This window comes from Geotrypetes seraphini, chromosome 4 (genome assembly GCF_902459505.1).
Source record: "Geotrypetes seraphini chromosome 4, aGeoSer1.1, whole genome shotgun sequence".
NCBI classification, from domain to species: Eukaryota; Metazoa; Chordata; class Amphibia; order Gymnophiona; family Dermophiidae; genus Geotrypetes; species Geotrypetes seraphini.
In genome coordinates this window covers 289995005-290013680 of record NC_047087.1, presented here as the reverse complement: position 1 = coordinate 290013680, position 18676 = coordinate 289995005, and the positions used below count along the sequence as shown (strand labels likewise).

The window sequence follows — 18676 nt, the reverse complement described above, 5'->3', positions numbered from 1 at the left end:
GCCCTGTAAGGTACCCCTCTACTTTGGTGCCATGTCTGGGTGTCCAATCCATCACTTTTCTAGCCCTTCCTACGCCCAAAAGGTCTTTTTCTAGGCGTTTTTGACTTGGACAAATTTTTGGATGAAATTGGGGTATAAAGATGGATAACATAGCAGTCTGGACGATCAGACAGCTGGATGTACAGTTAGACGATTTTCAGAAAAAAAATATGTTGGACGTATTTTTCGAAAATGGACTAGCAACTTAGGCCCACAACGGACTTTGACGTTTCTTTTGATTATGCCCCTCCACGGGTTTCTTTTTTTTTGGGGGGGGGAGGTTGTGTATGTGGGGGGTAACATTGTCAGGTTTTTTTTCAGTTTAATACATGTAATACTGAAAACCATATCTTTAAAAACCAGGAAGGATTTAACAGATAAAAGAAAATAAATAGTACAGTCCTTTCTAATTGTTCGCAGCAGGGCTATGAAGTCAGACCTAAGCGTGGGGTCAGAGTAAGGCGGAAGCAATTTTTGGGTTACTGGAGTTGGAGTCGGTGAAAATGTGCCAACTCCAGTTCCTAATAGAGTTAAATTGTATGTCATGCAAATATTTTAATGCTTAAATTTCTTATTTCACAGATAATTTTTTTTTTCAGGATATGTTTTACTTTTAGAATATACAGTACATTTGAGTAAATAGTGGAGTTTTTTTGACTGATGATTAGGCTGCACTTGCTGTTTTTTGGCTTTGCTATAGTAGTGGGGTGCAGAATGTACTAAAGTCTTTTTTTCCACTTTATAAGTGTTTTCTCTGCCCTAGCAGTCTTATCACTCCGGATGAAAATAGAGTATTGTATTTTTTGTTTTTGATTTCAACTACCCTAATATTAACTCGGTAAATGTAACATCAGAGCATTCTAGGAGATAAAATTCCTTGAAGAAATCAAGGACTGCTTTATGGAGCATCTGGTTCAGGAACTGACAAGAGGTAAAACAATTCTAGATCTAATTCTTAATAGAGCACATGAATTGGTGTGAGTGGTAATGGTGCTGTGACCATTTAATAACAGTGATCATAACATGATCAGATTTGATACAATCTCTGGAGTAAGTTTGCACAGGAAATGTAATACACCAGCACTTAACTTTTAAAAAGGAGACTTTGATAACATGAGGAGAATGGTAAAAAAGAAACTTGGAGGTGCAACTACAAAGGTCAAAAATACCATCCTGGAAGCCCAGACTAGATATATTCTATGTATTAAAAAAAGGAGGAAGGAAGACCAATCGGCAGCCAGTAAGGTTAACAAGTGAAGTGAAGGAAGCTATTACAGCTAAAAGAGAATCCTTCAGAAAGTGAAAGAAGGATCTGACTGAAAATAATTGTAAACAACCCAAGAAATGTCGTCAAAAAATGCAAGGCTCTAATAAGGAAGGCAAAGAAAGACCTTGAAAAGAAGATTGCGCTGAAGCAAAAACACACAGTAAAAACTTTTTTAGGTATATTAAAAGAACATAAGAATTGCTGCTGCTGGGTCAGACCAGTGGTTCATCGTACCCAGCAAGTCTGCTCACGCGGCAGCCCTTAGGTCAAAGACCAATGCCATAACTGAGATTAGCCTTACTTGGGTACATTTTGGTTCAGCAGGAGCTTGGCTAACTTTGTTTTGAATCCCTGGAGGGTATTTTCCCCTATAACAGCCTCCGGAAGAGCGTTCCAGTTTTCTACCACTCTCTGGGTGAAGAAGAACTTCCTTATGTTTGTACAGAATCTATCCTCTTTTAACTTTAGAGAGTGTCCTCTCGTTCTCTCTACCTTGGAGAGGATGAACAACCTGTCTTTATCTACTAAATCTATTTTCTTCATTATCTTGATTGTTTCGATCATGTCGCCTCAGTCTCCTCTTTTCAAGGGAGAAGAGGCCCAGTTTCTCTAATCTCTCACTGTATGGCAACTCCAGCCCATTAACCCTTTTAGTCGCTCTTCTCTTGACCCTTTTGAGTAGTACTGTGTCCTTCTTCATACGGCAACCAGTGTTGGATGCAGTATTCTATGTGAGGGCGTACCATGGCCTGGTACAGCGACATGATAACCTTCTCCGATTTGTTTGTGATTCCCTTCTTAATCATTCCTAGCATTCTGTTCGCCTTTTTCGCTGCTGCCGCACATTGCGCAGACGGCTTCATTGACTTGTCGACCAGTACTCCCAAGTCTCTTTCCTGGGGGGTCTCTCCAAGTATTGCACCGGACATCCTGTATTCATTTGCCATGTCGCGGCCCAATCATTTGCCATGTCGCAGCCCATTTCTCGAGCGTGTATATGTCCTGTTGCAGGTCTTCGCAATCCTCCTGCGTCTTCACTACTCTGAATAACTTTGTATCATCTGCAAATTTAATCACCTCACTCATCGTACCAATTTCCAGGTTGTTTATAAATATGTTGAAGAGCACGGGTCCAAGCACCGAACCCTGCGGCACTCCACTCGTGATGCTTTTCCTGTCCAAGTATTGTCCATTTAACCCCGCTCTCTGTTTCCTATCCGCCAGCTAGTTTTTAATCCATGTGAGTATTTCACCCTCGATTCCAATTGCAATTTTTCGAAATAGTCGTTCTTGCGGAACCTTGTCGAACGCCTTCTGAAAAGCTAGATATATGATGTTGACTGGGTCACCCTTGTCTATCTGCCTGCTTACTCCCTTGAAGAAGTGCAGCAAGTTCGTTAAGCAAGATCTTCCTTTGCTGAAGCCATGTTTAGGCAGGCCTGAGCCCATAGTGGGTGCACCTGTCTTTGAGTGCTACTGTGCAAGTGCACCATCAAGCTCTGCCTGCCCCCTCACTTCCAGAGCTGGGGCTGGAGCAGTGGCAGGCAGCAACTCGCCCTTCCTCTGAGGCGAACCGTCACTGTGAACGGGAACAATGTTTGCAGTCTGGACCTGGCACCACCACATGCTCGCGCCGTGAGAGAGACTGGGTGGGCCTGACCTGAAATTGTGGAGGGTCTGCCCAAACCCACCCATAGCTATGCCCTTAGTAACGCTGCAGGCAACCTATCCAGCTGTGGTTTGAAGATTCTTATAATGGAGGCAGAGGAAAAGGAGGACCCTGCTGTCACCTTCTCATTTTTGCTGCTGCAGTCTCTGTGGGGGAGGGAAGAGGGATAAAGGAAAGACAGACACTGATGTCTACCAGTAATTCTACACAAATTACACAGAATTCCTCCAAAAGAAAATTTATTAAGGGTCCACTTTTATTTACTGTCCCTATTTTTACTTACTAACCCAGCATTCTGGGGTGAGCTGAATAAAATGTTACATAGGGTTCTGTTGTCTTTTCAAAATAGCATGATCCACCCCCCTTTACACGCCCCCCTTTTTTGTGAGGTCTATTTTGTTTTGTTTTGTGGCTGGGAACCATGGAGATCAAAGGCAGCATGAGAGAAGCCAAAAAAGTACCAAAAGTATCTACCTCCTCGTTATGTTTTCTTTTCTTAGAAAGAAGATGAAAGTAACATCATGAAGAGCATTACTAGCCCACCCCCACCCCTTCACTTCTATAGATGGAGAACTTACTTGCCTTGAGGGGATTCCATTGATTGAATGGAAGATGTATATTCAAGCTTTCATTCTTTTTATTGATACTCTGCAGCCCTTAAAGGTGCTGATCAATTGAGTTAACCTGTTTATGAAGGATAAAAATGTAGCTGGCCTTTTTCTAGAAAGCAACAACCATTTGGATTGTCAGCATCTTGTGATTTGCTGGTGAAATATTCTAAATTGGAAACAAGAAATTACAAAATGAGGCAAGCGGATTTTTGGGGGCAGTTTTTTTGGGGGGGTTTGTTGTTGGGCTTTTTTAATAGAGTATAGGGCAGAAGGCCATTTAGTATCAATAGTTGCCACCAGGTTCAGAGAAAATGTGAAGTTGTGATGGAACTGGAAGTCTAATTCTGGCTAGTGTAGTAAATGATTGCTGATTTTAGCTACCTCCATTCTAGACCAACTTCAAAGAATGTTGGTCTAGAATGATGGAAGTAATTGATCTGTAGAAAGTATTTTAAATATAGAAACTAATGGGAGATAAAGGCCAAGTGGCCCATCTAATCTGCCCATCTGCAGTAACCATTATCTCTTTCTCTCTCCGAGAGATCTCACATGCCTATCCCAGGCCCTTTTGAATTCAGACACAGTCTCTGTCTCTACAACCTCTTCCATTCATCTACCACCCTTTCTGTAAAAAAGTATTTCCTTAGATTACTCCGGAGCCTATTACCTCTTAACTTCATCCTATGCCCTCTCATTGCAGAGTTTCCTTTCAAATGAAAGAGACTCAACTCATGCGCATTTACATTCCATAGGTGTTTAAACGTCTCTATCACATTGGGGAAGAGCGAACAAGAAAAAGACCTAGGGATACTGATAGACAGGACCCTGAAGCCGTCGGCTCAATGCACAGCAGCAGCAAAGAAAGCTAACATGATGTTAGGCATGATAAAGAAGGGAATCACGAGTAGATCAAGGGAGGTCATAATGCCACTTTATAGAGTAATGGTCAGACCACACTTGGAATACTGTGTCCAACACTGGTCTCCATACCTGAAGAAGGATATAACACTGCTGGAGAGGGTGCAGAGGCGAGCAACAAAGCTAGTAAAAGGTATGGAGAACTTGAGCTACAAAGATTGCCTTAGAAAACTGGGATTATTCACCCTTGAGAAGAGAAGACTGAGAGGGGATCTGATAGAGACTTTTAAATTGCTAAAAGGAATCGACAAAATGGAGTAAGCTCACTCACCAGCAGGGGGAAAGGATGGAGAGCAAGAAACAGCATTATTCACATGGCGAATGTGACCCAGACTCGGACCAGAGGTCATGGCCTGAAGCTGAGAGGGGACACGGCCAGGACAAATGTCAGAAAGTTCTGCATCACACAGCGAGTGGTGAACTCTCTCCCTGGAACTCTCTCCCGAAAGAGATGGTGGAGGAAACCACCATTCTAGGATTTAAGGGAAAATTGGACGAACATCTTCTTGCAGGACACATTGAAGGATACGAGTGACTAATGTATGCACCAGGGTACGCCTGGCTGAGCCTCCTTGTGTGCAGATCACCGGACTGGATGGACCCCAGGTCTGATCCGGTGCAGGCATTTCTTATGTTCATATGTTCTTATGTTCTTATATCTCCCCTCTCCCGCCTTTCCTCCAAAGTATACAGATTGAGATCTTTAAGTCTATCTCCATACACCTTATGATGAAGACCACATACCATTTTAGTTGCCTTCCTCTGGACTAACTCCATCCTTTTTATATCTGTTTGAAGGTGCGGCCTCCAAAATTGTACACAACATTCTAAATGAGGTCTCACTAAAATCTTATACAGGGGCATCAATACACTTCTCCCTCCGAATCCGCAGTTTCAGTATCTGCGGATTCGGTTATTCACAATATTTTTTTAAATCAATTTTAATTTTGGGGGCTATTTTTAAGCTCTCTGAGACTCCCCGGAACCTTAGCTGGTGGTCTAGCGGGCTTTTGGGGTAGGAATGATCTTCCTATACTCCTGCCCCGTGCAGATCACTCATAGGAAATGACTGCCGTGTGCTCTCGTAGTCTCCTTTTCCTATGAGTGATCTGCATGGGGCAGGAGTATAGGAAGATCGCTCCTGCCCCGAAAGCCCGCTTCCAGGGAGTCTCAGAGGGCTTAAGGTAAGGTCCGGGATTCCGGGGATAGGGAGGGGGGGGGGCAGAATCGGCCCAAATATAACTCATGGTTTTTTAATATTCGTGGTCCGGCTCTGCCCCTAACCCCCACTAATATTGAGGGAGAAGTGTACCTCCTTTTCCTATTGGCCATACCTCTCCCTATGCAATCTTGCTTCCTTCTAGCTTTCGCCGTCACCTTTTCAACCTGTTTGGCCACCTTAAGATCATCACATACAGTCACACCCAAGCCCCGCTCTTCTGTCATGCACATAAGTTCTTCACCCCCTAAACTGTACCGTTCTTTCGGGTTTTTCCAGCCCAAATGCAAGACCTTGCATTTTTTAGCATTAAATTTTAGCTGCCAAATTTCAGACCATTCATCAAGCTTTGCCAGATCTTTCTTCATAATACGAAAAGTGTATATACATATAGTAGCAGGTATTACCCACCTGAAAGACACCTAAAACTCTTATCTGTATACTGCAGACGTCCTAACAAGAAGTGTTTGTTTAAAATAGCAACATGAAGCACAAAAGAGCCGAAGAGAACAATTTCTCAACTTAAGAAAGACCAATTCTCAGATTAAGGAAGTCCAGTCTAATTCAGCATTAAGCCCATAAGGACTGATGGTACTCAAAAAAAGAACCAATGCTGTACTTTGTAATTAAGTAGGGGATCTACCTGTATATCTCTTCCTGTGCCTGTTTCTATTTTGTCTCAGTTTCTAATGCAGATCTTGCTCTGGATGATGCTGTTGAATCCAATGGTTAACAAGTGGGGCAGTTAACACCCGATGCAATATCCTTAACTTATATTTGTTCAAATACAATTTAATGGGTCTAGAAGATTGACCCACAAGGACATAGATGGCATTAACTGTATCGCAGGAAGTATTTGCTCAAGCTACTGAATGTTTCTGATTGCCTCCTGGATCCCACTGACCACCCTCCATCCCCGTCGTTTAAAATAAAGTTTACCTATTAGGTTTTGTTCATTAGGCACATATGTTCATTACCAGCAGACTTTGGACATCAAGCAAGCATTTTGCATAATAGATTTTTTAGATAGGGGATATCCTATCAAAGTTAAAAAGAAGGCATACCTGAGAACCAAATTTGCTCAAAGAGATTTGCTATGTTCAAGATCAGGACAACATTGTAATGGTAACACCTTATATGCTCCATCTGTGGTATCTTTGATTTTTAAACACTGGGGAGGTGCTCTCCATTCATCGCTGTTTTCAACAGCACCCTATGATAGCATAACAATAGGGGAAATATTATCTTACAAGAGAATTGATTATAGAAGAACTAAAGGGGGGCCATGCATGATATGGAGTGAGGAAGGGAGGCATGGCGAGAGTGTAAACATATTGATATCAGGTTATAAAAGTATTCTAGAACAGAAACTAGGCACCTAGGTTCCATTATTTCCTTTGGTGTGCCTAAATAGAGACACCCAGTTATAGAACTGCCCTTTGACGGCAATTTCCCAAAACTGTTTATCTTGGTAAATGCCTACTTATCTGAATGAATAAGCTTTTTGATTTTTACCCATCCTCCCTAGATGTAAAAGGTACACACTGATGATGGTTCATGAATATTTTTTTCCTTTGACTAGCTACTCTCTGCCACAATCTGCCTCCCCTCCCTTTGCCCTGGAAACTACAGCCATAGACAGCTGCTTAATCTGCATAAAAGGTAAGCCAATCCTGAAATTTGTAACTGGAGAGGTTAGATTAGCAAACCAGTAAAACTTCACCTTTATGAGTCTGATTATTTTTTAAATGCTCTCGCAGTGGTTAAAGTTACAGCCTCAGCACCCTGAGGTTGTGACCCTGGGCAAGTCACTTAATCCCCCCAATGCCCCAGATACGTTAGTTAGATTGTGAGCCCACCGGGACAGAAAGGGAGAAATGCTTGAATGTAAACCGTTCCGAGCTTCCCTGGGAGAACGGTATAGAAAATTGAATGAATAAATAAATAAATACCTTTATTCTGCGCATGGGTCTAGAAATACTACTACTACTCCCATTAATTATTTTTATAGCGCTACCAGATGCACACAGCACTGTACAGAGTCAGATTTATAGGCTTAATTGGTGCCGATAATTGGCACTTAATTCCTTTTAATTTGCGTTAATTAAATGTTAGGTGCACAACATAGTAGGCACAATTCTATATAAGTTAGGCACCTTGTTCAAAGTGTCTCTCTAAAAGAGGGCATGGTTAGGGGTGGATCATGGATGGGTTTTTTGAGTTATGTGCATGATTATAGAATATGGGCCGATGTGTGCCTAACTTAGGTGCAGGCATTTAGACCAAGAAAACTGGCAAAAATATGGTGCACCTAAAAGGACGCCTAAGGCTGCTTAGGTGGCACTAAGTGTGATTCTATATAGTGTGCCGCTTAGTGCCACACTAGTTGGTGCCGATTTTTTTAGGTGACATATATAGAATTAGAGCTATATTACATAATTTTTTTTCTCATGATTTTGTTGAAAGATTACCAGGGAGGATCCTTATCTGTTTGCTGTAGTTGACTAGTTATAATTGTTCTCAGTAATTAAAAGGCATACACAGCTTGGGAATCTTTATTGCATTAATTGCTTAAATATTACTCAAAATCTCCTCTCCTTCCCTTATTGCATGTTGAGATGCTTCTTCCCTCTAGTGACCACTTTAAGGACACTGACAGTAGAAGGCAGGGGTATAATTGTAATACGACAAGGCTTGCTTTAGGGACAGTCTAGTGACTTCAATTTTGATTTTCTCATAAGCTAACATAGAGATTGTCACGTGCATTGTCCCTTAGATATATGGAAATTATAGCATTAGGCTTTTAGAAAATTGTGATTCCTAATGTACAGTATGTTTGATACAATCAGTTTTTTTTTAGGATTGTACATTGATTAAAAATTTTAATCACTTGTGTCCCCTCTTACATTTTTTTTCCTAAATAATACAATATATACATAGCAGATATAAATTCTCAATACTGACACATTTCAATTCAGTTGTCCTACAGAAAGGCAGAATATTAAATCCCATTAACCCCCCCTTACTAAACTAAAAATAAAATCATTTATCTTATGCTTGTTTGCTTTTCTGGTTCTACTTCCCTATGCTCTGAAATCTGTTTCCAGGGCTTCCTATCTATTCATGCGCTCTTTTTTTTCTTTTTACTTCCCCTCCCTATATCCATCTTTCACAATCAAATTTTCTTCCATTTTTCTACCTCTTTCAAATCTGTCAAGTTCCCTTCTCCTCCTTTGCCTTCATGGGCACTATCATCTCCTCCCTCCACTTCCCCGGGCACCCTCTCTTCCCTCTCTCTACTAATCCGTGATCTCCATTTCTCCCCTTACCTCCCCTGTTACCACCTCCCTTGTATTTCCCACACCCTATTTCTAACATCACCCTCCTGTCCACACCTCTTTCTCCCAGAAAATCTTTCTGTGCACCTGAACCCTCTACCTCCCTCCCAGGGGCTCATGATCTCTGTCCCTCTTCTTCTTTGATAAATCTTCCTGCTCCTGAATTCTCCCACTCCCGTGCCATCCAGTATCTCTATCCTCCCTCCCTCCACTCCTGCAGTCTGGTCTCTCCTCCTCCCTCTCCCACTTCCCCTGCAATCAGGTCTCTTTCCTCCCTTCCACTATGGTCAGGTCTCTCTCTCTCCAGTATCCCTCTCCTCCCTCCTTCCCCCCATCCCTATTCAGTTACTTCAGCTAATTATTCCCGTGTAGCTGGGACTACTATAGATGAGAGAGAGTCTGACTCTGGAATCAGCTAGCCGGAAGGCAGCGCTTTGCTGGCAGTGTATGGAAGATCAGAAGGAGGGATACCGGACTAAGGGAGGAGGGAAAAGGAAGGAGGAATTTTTTTTTTAACTTTATCATAATTTCATTTGGTAGAATCTTGCACAGATCACTATTGAGCCAAATCAAAATGAGAGAGAGGAAAAGAGGATCAATTACATTCATAAATCAATTTTCTAAAGTCTGCATTCTTGAGTAGGATCCAGATGTGCAGTTTTAAGAAAATTTTTTTAAAAAGTCAAAGAAATTAGCAAACAATTAAGCAGGCAGTGTTCCAGTAACAATTCTTGTATGTATTCTAGGTACAAATATATGCAATTGGAGAAAGTCTCAGGAGGAACCCAAGCTACCTTGTTTGCCAAAAACATGGTAAGTTGGGAAGGCAAATTATATTTCTAGTATAATAGGTGTATAATTCTAGATGATAGGGTATTCTCCCCTTGCCTACAAGTCATACAGTAAGAATCCACTCCTGGTTTTCAATTCGTCCTCCTTCACCAGAGGGATCTTCTGCCTTCTTCAGTTTTTCCTTCTGTATGCGAACCGGAAGGAGTCTTTCTGACCTACTCTGTATATTTTCTTTTATTATTTTTGGTGTTTTTCACAGTTTTCGGTACTCCAGAGTTCTCCATGTTGAGGGGAAAGCGCTGCATCTATGGATATTCTCGATCTGCAGCTGACAAGCCAGTCCCTCTGTGATACCTGTTGACCAGCCTGCAGAGACTGTTGTGGAGCTCGGATTCTGGAATCCTAGAAGCTTTGCTCACCTACTGGGTCATAGGGGCTTGAGCACAGGCTGTTAGGCACCCACAGAGGGCTCAGTGGGGCTCTTCAGGGTGCCAGCTGTGTTCCCCCTCCCCTTTCACATGCACATGTCGAGGGGGTGAGGGTCAGTTAGACTTTGGTTCAACTGGCTGCCCAAAGATTTTAGCATTGGAGGGCAGTTCTAATGAGGCAGTGATTCTTCTCCAGATCCAGTTATTTTTAAAGAGGGCTGAGACAGGCTGTAGCACTTCCACAGCACAGATCATAGAGAGTAAGGCTGTTACAGCCTATGGGAGCTCTTCAAATCCTGTTTTTGTAGGTTTCTGCCACTTCCTTTAGAGTTCCCCACCTATAAATCCTATTTTCTGTGGGGTTTCTTTTCTGCTAAGACATTCTAGGACCATATTTTGCACCAAAACGCTGCTGCTGCGGCTATCTTGAATTCCTGATATTTTTTCCCTCAATGTTCTCCAAAACCTTCAAATCACCTCGTTTTCTCTCAAAACTGGTAGGGATAGAGTTCCCAGACTCTTTTACTCCTAATTCATGCCAAATTTGCACTGGATAGATGCTGGAAGAGCACCTTTGCGCTATGTGCTGTGCAGCACCTGTAGGAGGGGGTGGGAGCTTTGGACTTAGCCTTCCCTCAGGTATCTGGGGCTAGGGAGACATTGGAGGGCCTTTCTGTGAGGAGAAAATCCCTTCCAGTGCCCTGAAACAGCGGCTTACCTAAGGAGTGTGGGAAGCTGTGGAGCCCAAGAGACGCAAAATGGAGTCACCTAGAGTACTGCCTAGTACAGCATTCTCTCCTGAATTGATCAATCTTATGTGGAGAGCTTATTTGGATGTCCGGGATTCACATAGGAGGTCTGTCAGCGGACTAGGAAGCACTCGAGGGAACTTGGGCTTCCAGGACACGCCTGTCTCTATATCAAAGTTTGGCCAGGATCCAGTGGACCTTTCAGCCAGAGACTAAGAGGATAAAGGATCTATCTGTATGCCTTTCCTATTGCAGAGTGAGCCCTCCCTGCTGGGAGAAATAGGGTTACAATCAGGAGCGAGTACCAAGATACAGTGGTGGCCCTCGATCATGGAGATGATCCTATGGTATACCAGCTGTTCAAGCCCTCAGCTCTTGTGGAGCTCATTACTGACTCCCTGTAGAAGTTACAGCTGGACTCCCAGCAGACTCCATCCACTCCATACTCTATCCTCAGTGGAGTAAGAGCTCAGTCCTCCTCTTTTCTTTGGCATCCTGATATGAAGTTTTAACCATGGAGCATTGGAATGCTCCAGAAGACTCATTAAAGATAGTCAAGATGGTGGCTAGGCTGTATCAGTGGCACAGATGAGTCAGCAGATATCCACTCAGCCTAAGGTGGGTTCCTTAGTAGCACAGGCAACTAAATCCACTTTCCTGCCAAATAAAGGAGGCATGGTATTAAAGGATATATAGGATTGTAGAGTGGATGTGATCCTTAAACCACAGTTCGAAGCACTGTCCTTGGGAATCAAAGGGCCTGCAGCAGCCTCTTTCGAGGCCCGAGCTTGTCATTTCATGTTGTGTGGGCTTAACTCTGGAGCAGGGTGAGCCTTTGCTTCAACTTTTAGTAACGGGTGGATTATGTGGCCATTGCTCTCTATGACAATATTAAGGTCATGAGCAGCATCCTGGCTTATTCTTTCTCAGCCCAAAGACTACTCTGGATCAGGCATTGGGTGGGAGATTCCACCTCCAAGGCTTAGTAGACTTTCTTTCAAGGCACAACCTGTTGTTCGGAAAAGGGACTGGATGATCTTATGGCCAGTGTAGCAGATCGCCGACCAAAGTCTTTACATGACATCAGACCGTGAACCTTAAGGGGCTCCAGGCGGTCTAATTTTTGTGGTTATAGATGCTTTGATTCATAAATCCTGATGGGGATTAAGAAAAAGATTTTCAGGACCTAGGCAGAGCCAGGCCTCCAGTTCTCATCCTGCTTCAACCTCCATGAAAGCACAAGGATGCCAGTCCTGGAGCCACTTCCCTGAAGATAGGGGGCCGGCTCTCGGAATATGCAGAGACCTGGGTACAGATCTCGTTTCACAATTTGGTGCTGCAGATCATTCGGAGCGGTTACAAGCTCATATTTGTCCCTTGGCAGTCTGGTTTGTAGATTCTCTAGTGAAATGACTGGAGAAGACAAGCAGGATCTCGCCACAGTCCGAAAACTAGTGAAATTGGAGTCAGGCTCGGGCAGATACTCCATATACTTCATAGTACCCAAGAAAATCTCAGAGGATTGAGACCCATTCTGGACATCACGCACATCAGTGTGGCACTGAAAGTTCCATGCTTTCGTATGGAAACTGTGCGGCCAGTCATCGCAGTAGTTATGCCGGGGGAATTTCTGACTTCCCTATATTTAACGGAGGCCTACCTTTATATTCCCCTCTTTCTGGAGTACAGGAAGTTCCTGAGATTTCATGTCCTGGAGAATCATTATCAGTTCTGGGCACTCCCCTTTGGTCTGGTGACAATGCACCACACATTCTCTAAGGCAAAGGAATTGGTACATAAGAATAGTCTTACTGGGTCAGACCAATGCTCCATCAAGCCCAGTAGCCATTCTCACGGTCAATGCTCCATCAAGCCCAGTAGCCATTCTCACGGTGGCCAATCCAGGTCACTAGTACCTGGCAAAAACTCAAGAGTAGCAACATTCCATGCTACCGATCCAGGGCAAGCAGTGACTTCCTCCATGTCTTTCTCAATAACAGACTATAGACTTTTCCTCCAGAAAATTGTACAAACCTTTCTTAAAACCAGCTATGATATCCTCTCTTACCACAACCTCTGGCAATACGTTCCGTAGCTTAACCATTCTCTGAGTGAAAAATATTTCCTCCTGTTGGTTTTAAAAGTATTTCCCTGGAACTTCGAGTGTCCCCTAGTTTTTGTAATTTTTGACTGAGTGAAAAATCAATCCACTTGTATCCATTCTACTCCGCTGAGGATTTTGTAGACTTCAATCATATCTCCCCTCAGCCATCTCTATTTTCCAAGCTGAAGAGCCCTAACCTTTTTTGTCGTTAGTCTTTCCTCATATTAGAGGAGTTCCATCCCCCTTTTCTAGTGCCGCTATATATTTCTTAAGATAAGGAAACCAGAATACTGGAGAACACTCCAGATGAGGTCGCACCATGAAATGATACAGAGGCATTATAACATTCTTAGTCTTGTTAACCATCCCTTTTTAAAATAATTCCTAGCATGTTATTTGCTTTTTTGGCCACCGCTGCACATTGGGTGGAAGGTTTCTTTGTATTGTCTACAATGACACCCAGATGTTTTTCTTGGGTGCTAACCTCCAAGATGGGCCCTAGTATCTTGTAACTGTGATTTGGGTTATTCTTTCCAATATGCATCACTCTGCATTTGTCCACATTAAATTTCATCTGTCACTTAGACTCCCAGTTTTCTTATATCCTAAGGTCTGCCTGCAATTTTTCACAATCTGCATGTGTTTTAACAACTTTAAATTTGCAGATGACACTAAACTGTTCAATCATCTCACTCATCATTCCAATTTCTAAATCATTTGTAAATAAGTTAATAAGTAGAGTACACCGGTCCCAGTACAGATCCCTGTGGCACTCTACTGTTTACTCTCCTCCATTGAGAAAATGACCATTTAATCCTACCCTCTATCCAATAACCAATTCTTAATCCACAATTGAGTCCTGTCCCATGACTCTTTAATTTTCTCAGGAGCCTCTCATGAGGAACTCTGTCAAAAGCTTTCTGAAAATCTAGATACACTATATTAACCGGCTCATCTTATCCACATGTGTATTCAAACCTGCAGAGAAGTCAATCAAATTGGTGAGGCAAGATGTCCCTTGGCTTGGCTCAGCTGTGGGATGCAGCTGATTAATTTGTTGTTGCTTGTTCTTACTTTTTTCTTCCTAGTCTCACCACTCCTGCCACTTCCATCCCTCCATTCCCTCCCTTCTTCTTCCTTCCAACCTGATCCTCTCTGCTCAGAAACCTTTTCTCAGCTTATCTCCCCTATCAGCCCCCATTAGCTTGGATTGAAAAATCACTCTACTGTACGATAAAGGATTACAAATTGGGAGTATATGGCATATCATATCCCAGATTTCTAATTAAAAGGAGGTCACAGTTAAACAGTAAAAGATCATATATTGAAAAGTTTTCAGGGAATTCCGATATATCCAGCATGGTAGCAGGTGTCCAGATGGTCTTATGAAAAACAAAGTAAAGCGATTATAATATAGGTGCTGAGCAGGGCAGGATTAATTCATCGAGGGCCCCTAGGCACACAAGTACACTAGGCCTTCTGCCCCGCCCCACCCGACCATGCGCCCAGGCAGAAACAGGAAGCTGCATCAGAGGGAAGCTTTGAGCAAGCAGCACCGCTTGCACAATTACAGTTCCCGTTGCCTTTCTTACCCGCATTGCTTGCTTGTCTTACTTTCCGTCGATTGGGGGGACCGCGTTGCCAATCAGGGTGGAACCCGCGTTGCCGATCGGGGAGGGGCGGGGGGCCCGTTGCCGATCAATGCTGGAGGGGCCCATCGCCGTTTGGAAAAACAATGTTGATGCCCTCCTTCATTGGGCCCCCTGACCATTTCAGGCCCTAGGCATGTGCCTACTTGGCCTATTGATTAATCCTGCCCTGATCCTGAGCACAATGGCAAGTGCTTCTGACCTAAAAGTGAGACCATTGCATTTGGGTGAAAGCCATGCACAGTTCATTCCCATATATTTGAATTGTCATAGACTGTCTATCCGTATATAAAATATGATGTGTATGTATATATATAAAATGAGGAACGACAATATACATATACAGGTACATATATAAAACGAGCAACAACAATTCTAGCTACTGTCATATTTTGTAAAATTATAAATAAATATAGGTTGGTATCAAGGTGGCTAAACAAGGTACAGCCAAAAGGATGAAGTTCTGTTTTAGTTGTAGGAATTTGAAGGCTTGGTGAGAAGGTAGACTGAACTCACTCTGACAACTGCCAAAATCAGGTACCCACAATAATGTCCTTTTATTTACCAAATACCCACTCTCACCCAATCACTCCAGAAAACAGAGCACAGTCTCTCTAGGAGGTAAATTGTAGTCCAGGATTTTGAACAACTTAACAGTGGGCTTGTCTTCCATCTCCAAATGAATAGGAATAGCAACTGCCATGTCCTTCACAAAATTTTTTCATCAGGAGGGGTTCACTTAGAGAGAGGAAGAGATAATGGTTACTGTGATTGGGCAAACTAGATGGGTCATTTGGCCTTTATCATCATATTTCTATGTTTTTATGTTTATAATTTTCTTCCATTATGAGCCTATTATCCTGTTATGTTAATGTTTATTTGTTTCTGTATTTTCCATTGAACCATCAATTAAAAAATGTAAATTTAAAAATTAAAAAAAAAGTTTTCAAAGAGGAGTAAACAGAAGATAATGAGCAGACTGTGATGATAGTAATATCAGACTTCCAAGAAGGCTGGGATAATCATAAAGTGGTCGTAGTTATAACCCCAAAATAAATGAGAATGTGGTACAGGGATGTTTCAGAGAATACCCTCACTAGTTTTGATGGCTGTTTGTTATTACATAGCTTGATAGTAAGATATGGGATGGGGTAGGGTTACCAGATGTCCAGGAAAACCTTGACATGTCCTTTTTAGAGGACTGTCCGGGTGCCTGTTTGGATTTCTAAAACTTGGCAGTTTATGCGGGTTTTGGAAGGCCCCGAGCTTGGAGCCGTGTCTGGATAGCCACCAAGTATGCACAAATGTGATGCGATGATGTCACTTGGAAGAAAATACAAAGTTTATATGGGGGCGGAATGGGGTAGAGCTGTAGGTGAGACATGGCGGGGCCACATGTCCTCTTTTTTGCACACAAAAATATGGTAACCCTAAGATGGGGGGTTTTGGTACTTGAGGAAAACAAGATGAGACATGAAATAGCCTACCAAGAGAGATAAAAGGAGCAACACACTTACAGATTTTTAACAAGCTTGGACAGATATACAAAGCAGTAGCAGCAATAATAGAGACAAAAATTGAGTTAAAAGCATGGTTTTTGGAAGCTAGTATTGATTTAAATGTGGGACTATCTATACACATCTCTATAAAGTGGTAATGAGCCAGTGAACAAAACCTGAAACTGATTAAGTCAGTTGCTCCTCATCTTTTCTTAAGTTTGTAGTTAATGCATCCTTGCAGGAAGGGCTAATGCTCTCAGGAAGACTCGGGTTGATTTGTGGGGAAGGAAGGGAGGAAAAAACAACAAAAATCTAATTTAGACCAATCGAAGTAGCATATATCTATGTTGGCCTATCAGTCTGTAACATGGTTCCATTGGGACCAAACCAGCGGTTCCCAAACTGTGTCATGAGGATCCAGGACCTGACTGCAAACTCACAAGGAAACTGCAGCATATTTTAAGACCACTTTCAAAAGTGTGGCACTCATAGAATGGCTGGCAGGGATGCCCAAGCCACAAGCTCCATGCTGCTTGAGGAAGTTGACAGCATGCTTTGAGTGCTGATGCTGGTGTAGTTTGTTGAGCAAGTGCAGAAGTGCCAGTGTTGGCAGCTGAAACATGTCACTGACATCCTCAGGCAGTTCAGGGCTCAGCATGGGCCCATTTCAACTGGCTGGACTTGCGAGTACTACTTTTGCTAGAGGGAATACCTATCACCACAGTCATCGCCACCGGTGGGGGGAAAAGGGAGGAGGAGAAGATGGAGATAAATTCTGTGATGATAAACAGCAAAAATGTGGAGTGAAATAGCTATTGCCAAAGATCATAAATAATTCATTAATCAATACTGAAAAAAAGTGGTAAGGCTGAGCTTTCATTCAAAATATAAAACTTATTTGTGGTGAGACCTCAGAAATTCATTCCCCAACTCACTATAGGGCAGCCTAAGCTGATTCATTCGGGTTATTAATTTATCAGTCACCGGTCAATCACCACCTCCAACCTTAATGCAAAATCTTATCATGTTAAAACAATAAATGTTATAAATATCATAAATATTCTGTAAACATTATGAGTGTGGAACTTAGCTTCAAACAGCAATGAAATTTCACAATCGTGATCTCAATGGGGCCCATTTCGCCTGTGGCTTCGTCAGGAGATCAAGAGAAATGACTATAATTGAACATGTTCCAACCACATTTAACATCCATTGACCAATTGGCAGAAAGCTTGATATGACCCATGTCACTATGCAATCATCCTCACTAGGACTTGTGCTCCATAACTTCTGCCCTGTAATGGCGTTGGCCTGAAAAAAATGCCATGGCAATACTAAGGTGCATAGGTGGCACTTTAGTTTTGCCACGGCGTTTTTTCAGGCTGATGCCATTGCAGGGCAGAAGTTATGGAGCACAAGTCCTAGTGAGGATGATTGCATAGTGACAGATGTGATGCCAGCATATTTGTAGAATTTACATAGAGAATTTCTTTGTGGGGTGTTTGTGTGTGCTTTTTTACCTTAGAGCTGTTACACACAGTTCCAAAGGACTTTTCTTAGGTTAAAATAATGTGGCTTGGTAGCAAGTTTTTGTCATTTTAAATATATTCCTTGTAGAAAATAAGGCGGAGTTCGGCAATCAATCCCTTTTAGTGTGTTATATGTTTCACTTGACAAGTAAACCCTGTATTGATTAGCCATTACTTTGTTAGATAATCTTGTGTCATTGAATCCATTGTAAAAATTAGACTCTTTAAGATGTTTTATCCTAGCAGCAATGTGAAAATTGAAAACTTGTTCAGAATTACAGTATGCTTCAGATGTGATTGTTGTTTTCCAGCAAAAGGTATCTTCTAACTGTTAGAATAATTAGAGTATCTTTTGCATGTATTTGAAGTAAGCTTACAAAAGAAATGCTACCTGCGTTAGTGGATAATAATGCTACTATTTACCAAAGGATTTTTTAAAAAATGCATGTTTTGATACCTTTACATGTGAGCCCCTGAGAACAAAAGCAAGCCAAGTTCACCTTCTTACAGTGGAAGATATTTCAGTAAAACAAGCAAGGCCTGAATCTGCTTTAATGTATGTAGGTATGGGCATGGCTTGATTTTCATCTAAGTCTTTAGGCCATGAAGGCTATGAATCACTGCATAGCTGAAATAATGCAAAAGGTAAACGCGACCTGTTTTGTTTCTGAAAAGCTCATATTTTCCTGAATTTTAGAAATTCAGAACTAAGCTTTGACTACAAAGAATAGTATGGGGATAATTCTGTAAGAAGCTGCCTAGTTTTAGGTGACAAGAACACATTTAATCACCTGTTTCTAGTGTGACAAACCTTCTGTTCTTGAACTTGTGGGTAGTCGATCCCTTCTCGTAAGAATTCTTGTAG

The 18676-nt window shown here is 42.2% G+C and overlaps 1 protein-coding gene across 25 annotated transcripts in view; it reads left to right on the top strand.

Annotated features, from left to right (window-relative positions):
* The window catches only part of BTRC (beta-transducin repeat containing E3 ubiquitin protein ligase), a 488395-nt gene that overhangs the window by 232803 nt on the left and 236916 nt on the right, over window positions 1-18676 (top strand). For 14 of the 25 annotated variants that reach the window (XM_033943120.1, XM_033943118.1, XM_033943109.1 and 11 more), the window contains 2 exons: window positions 7306-7385; window positions 9808-9874. The exons of 10 other annotated variants lie outside the window; for them this stretch is intronic. In XM_033943120.1, coding sequence (XP_033799011.1) covers window positions 7306-7385; window positions 9808-9874 — 147 coding nt within the window. The remainder of the gene's footprint in view (window positions 1-7305; window positions 7386-9807; window positions 9875-18676) is intronic. One more of the 25 variants, XM_033943133.1, reaches the window with a different exon arrangement.